The sequence below is a fragment of the Rousettus aegyptiacus genome, unplaced genomic scaffold (genome assembly GCF_014176215.1).
Source record: "Rousettus aegyptiacus isolate mRouAeg1 unplaced genomic scaffold, mRouAeg1.p scaffold_m13_p_3, whole genome shotgun sequence".
Classification (NCBI taxonomy): Eukaryota; Metazoa; Chordata; class Mammalia; order Chiroptera; family Pteropodidae; genus Rousettus; species Rousettus aegyptiacus.
Genome location: NW_023416306.1, coordinates 466,072 through 470,141, shown reverse-complemented (window position 1 = coordinate 470,141; position 4,070 = coordinate 466,072). Strand labels below are relative to the sequence as shown.

The 4,070-nt window shown below is 61.4% G+C and overlaps 1 protein-coding gene across 1 annotated transcript; it reads right to left on the bottom strand.

Annotated features, from left to right (window-relative positions):
* Nucleotides 1–801: 801 nt before the first annotated feature.
* On the bottom strand, nucleotides 802–2,854 carry LOC107503080 (NOTCH regulated ankyrin repeat protein). Its single transcript, XM_036239337.1, has one exon. It carries the CDS (start codon nucleotides 2,518–2,520, stop codon nucleotides 2,176–2,178), a length of 345 nt encoding a protein of 114 aa, XP_036095230.1. The 5' UTR covers nucleotides 2,521–2,854; the 3' UTR covers nucleotides 802–2,175.
* Between the last annotated feature and the right edge of the window lie 1,216 nt (nucleotides 2,855–4,070).

Genomic DNA, 4,070 nt, shown 5'->3' with positions numbered 1-4,070 from the left:
GCGAGCCGGCCCCCAGAGGACCTGGTTTCGGGCTGGCAGGGGGTCAGGGGTGGTGGAGCTCCGGCTGACCTTCCCGCAAGGCCTCAGCTTCTTTGTCAGGGAGCAGGGGAAACGGGCTGCTCTTGGGTGTCGCTCTTGGCCCTGGCACCTCACAAGTCCTGTACGTGGCTGGCTTGGGTTGACAGTGGAGCACAGCCCGGAGCGTTTACCAGGCTCTGTCTTCAGGTGACGACAAGCCAAGCATTGTGCAGATGTCACCCACAGACGGCATGTCGCAGCCTGATGCTCGTCCTGGATGCCAAGCCCAAGAAGAACCACCAAATCGTTTTCTTTTAATGTAAAAAGATCGATGAAAAATTTATTCATAAATTTTTCACGCTGTGCTACAAGTATATCGTACACTCAGGAATGTGCTGCAGACTTCATCCAGTTAGAAGTGACCATACCGGGACCCATACACAGCTTCCATGAGCCTAGAGAGTCTTAACATTAATTAACATAATTAAAAAGGTATTTGCATCTAGAAAAAATATACAGAACTCCTTTTGGAGTAATCTGTGCTTAGTTTCAATGTCTGCTTGTTTCACTGACATTATCGATATATTCTTCTTATACAGGGTTTTATATCAAGCCACAGATGACAGCCGTATCTGACCGGCCACGCACAAAGGGCCTCCACCCACCTGTGTCCTCAAGTGCTCCCCATTTTTGCCCGAAGGGTCAGCAGCACTTCTACCCAGGAAGCCTCATTTAAATTTGAATAATTCAGCCTCCCTTTTATTTCTCAGGATCAAAACAACAAGGGGTGTGGGGCTGCATAGAGAATTGGAACCGCGGAGACCGGGAAGGGCGCTATTCCGGACAGAGAGTGACGCGGCAGCGCCGCCTCCAGCCCAGGTCCCCCCGCCGGCTCCCGGCGGCCCCTCCCCCACGGCAGAATTTGGGGATTCGAATCGGGTTCTTGAAACTCTGGGAGGCTGAAGAGGGGCAAACGGTCCTTCAACTCACTCAGCAATGAGCACGAGAGATTCACAGTCTTATAGGCATTTTATAAAAATATAAATATGGGTACGCTGTTGCCTACACAACGCTGGATACAACGCCCTTTAAAATTGGGTTTATAACCAAGATTCAAAAAATACACCTAAAACTTGACTTAAAATATGTTAATATTTTATATTCTGTCATAAATGTTATGACATTTAATTGTGGCAAATCCATTTACTTTTTAAAAAAGTGTGCAACCGACTGTTAACTATAATAGAACTCACTAGAAAAGGTATGGTCCCCACCACCCCCCTCAATCACCGCCACACCCGAGCACCCAGGCGCCCGCGGAAACTGCAAAACCAGCAGGTTTAGGGATGGTGGCCTGTCACAGAAGGGGGAGGAGGCCTGCGGCTACCAGAGCTCACACGGAATTGTGTGTGCGTGAGAGAGTGTGAGAGAGGGAAGGGGGAGGGGAGGGCGGAGAGGAGGTGAAGGGGAGAAGGAGGACAGGAGAGGGAGAGCGGAAGGAGAGGAAGAGAAACGAGCAGAGGAAACGGCAGGGGAAACCATCAGGCTGGGCGGTTTTCAGTGCAACCAAGAAATGACAGACTCAAGTTTTTAGTTTTAAGACTAGGAAAAAAAATGCATCTCCCCCCCATAATCACATTGACCACGCACAGTATTTCCCAAACAACAACAACAAAAAATCAGGCGCACGAACTTCACCCACAAATATAGACACACGATAAATAGTTTAGAATCCCAGCAACAGCAGAGCGTCTCCTCCGCGGCGCGTCGGCCCCGAGCCCGGCGTCCCCGCCACCCTCCTTCCACCTCCGGAGAAAACATTTTGAGCAGAGGATCCGGTGTCTCGAGATTCCGAACTTGCTGGTAGCGAGACTCAAATTTCAAAGGGCTGGAGCCCGCGCCCCGCCCCCACCGCGCGGCGGCGGGCGGGGGCCGTGGGAAGCGCTCGGGCCGGGCCCCGGGCGGCCGCGGGAGGGCGCCGGCCCGGGCGGCGGGAGCCGAGCGGGCCCCGTGGGCACAGACGCGCGCGCCGGACTCGTCGTGGCCGCGGCGCCGAAGGCCGGGCGCACACCGAGGTAGATGGCGGGAAGGTACAGCAGAGGCGCCACACGCGGACCCGCGTCCGAGTCGGGGTCGGGGTCCGGGTCCGGGCGGGCATCACCGACCGCTGCCCGCGTACTTGGCCTTGGTGATGAGATAGAGCACGATGTCCTGGTGGCCGCCGAACGCGGCGATGTGCAGCGCGCTCCAGCCGTCGCGGTTGGCCAGGCGGATGTCGGCGCCGAACTTGACCAGCAGCTTCACGAGCTCCAGGTTGCCGTCGATGACCGACTGGTGCAGCGCCGTCTGGCCCTCGGGCCCGAACGAGTTCACGTTGAACTCGCAGTTGGTCATGTTCTGCAGCAGCGACTGCAGCTCCTGTGTGTTGCCCTTGCGCACGGCCTCCTGGAAGATGCGCTGCGTCTGCGGCGCGGAGCAGGTGGACAGCTCGGCCTGGCTCATGCTGCCGCCGGGCGCGGGCCGCGGGCCGGGCTGCGGCTCAGCGCGGGCGGCGGCTGCGGCGCGGGCCCCCAGCTGTCTCGGGGCGCGCCTGGGAGCATGGAGGGCACAGCGTCCCCGGGCCCCGCACGCCACCCCTGGGCGCTCTGGGCGCTGGGGGCCGGGGGCCGCCGCTGCGGGGCCCCCGCCGCATCCAGCTGCGCCCGAGCAGACGGGCGACGGGGGCTGGAGCTGCGCTCGTGGGGGCCGGCGGAGCCGGGGCGGCGGCGCCGCGCTCTCAGGTCCCTTCTCGCTTCGGCTGTGGCTCCCACGCGGCCCCCACGCGCCTCCCCACGCGCCGCTGCTCTCGCCCGCCCTCCGCGCCGGGGCGCCTTTTACCTCCTTTATATTTGCATAACAATGGAGCGCCCGTGACGCGCGTGCCGGCAGCTCGCCGATTGGGCCGAGCTGCGCGGGGGCGTGGCGCGGGCGGTGCGGGGGCGTGGCCGTCCGGGGGCGTGGCCAGGCGGCTGCGCGCTCGCGGCAGGGGGCGCTGGTCCCTGCCCGCGCGGAAGCGGGAGCCGGTTGGCGGGGGTCCTCACCCCGCCGCCGCCCTACCCGCCCCCCCTACCCCGTCCCCACCCCGCCTTCTGTGTCTCCGCCGTCGTCCCGCCCACTCTGCCTCCGTCCACCCGGGGAATTCCAAGCTCCCTGCTCCGACAGACCCAGGTCCCGGCCCCGGGCCCGGTGCGACCCTGCGGCACACCCAGGGCGGCCTCCCCTGGGCGGGGGTTCGCGAACACCTCAGACCCAGGAGGCCAGAGTAGGGAGCCCGGTCTTGCTCTGAGCTGTCGGAGCGCCGGCCGAGGACTCTGGGTCCTGGCACGACGGACACGAGACCAGAGGGGCCCAGCCCGGCCCAGGACACACGGTTTCGCCGGTGACAGCTCCTTTAGCAGCTTGGGCGTGCGGCCTCAGCCACGCGGATGCTCCTCGCGCGAGGGCAGCTCCCTGGTGTCCTGGGTCACCGTGTTTACTCCTCAACCTGAGTGGCATGAGGCGCCAAATCCCCAGGTTTTCAGCCCTGTCTGGAGCATGGTCCCTAGATGAGGAAGCCCCTGGCCGCAGCCCGGGGGCCTGAGGCTCTGCAGTGGGATCAGTCAGTCAATGAGGACCTCAGGGCTGGCCTCCCTGCCCTGGGCCACCCCTGTCAGCATGAATGGGGACAGGTAAGGCCTGGCCAGGTGAGCAGCCCTAGGGAAACCACCAAGGACTGCTCTAAAGGCAACGTTGAAGTGACTCATTTTCAGGCTGTAAACCCATTTTTTATGGACACTCTAATGCTGCTGCCAAATTTCCTCATTAGGATTTTACAGTTTATAGCTCGGCTGTGGTCGCTGGGTATTAAGGCGAAATGGTTCCCAGAGCGTGGGCCTGGCAGCAGGCAGCACATAGGGACTCGTGCCCCTCCAGACACCACTGGGAATTCCCCACGAGGCAGCTCTGGGCCTCAGCTGGGGAGAGACCACCCTGTCAGGCCTTGTTTGGGGTTGGGCTCCCCGCCACGCCTCACA

Excerpts from the sequence above, each read along its gene's own strand:
- LOC107503080 (XM_036239337.1), bottom strand. The coding sequence starts at position 2,520 with ATGAGCCAGGCCGAGCTGTCCACCTGCTCCGCGCCGCAGACGCAGCGC.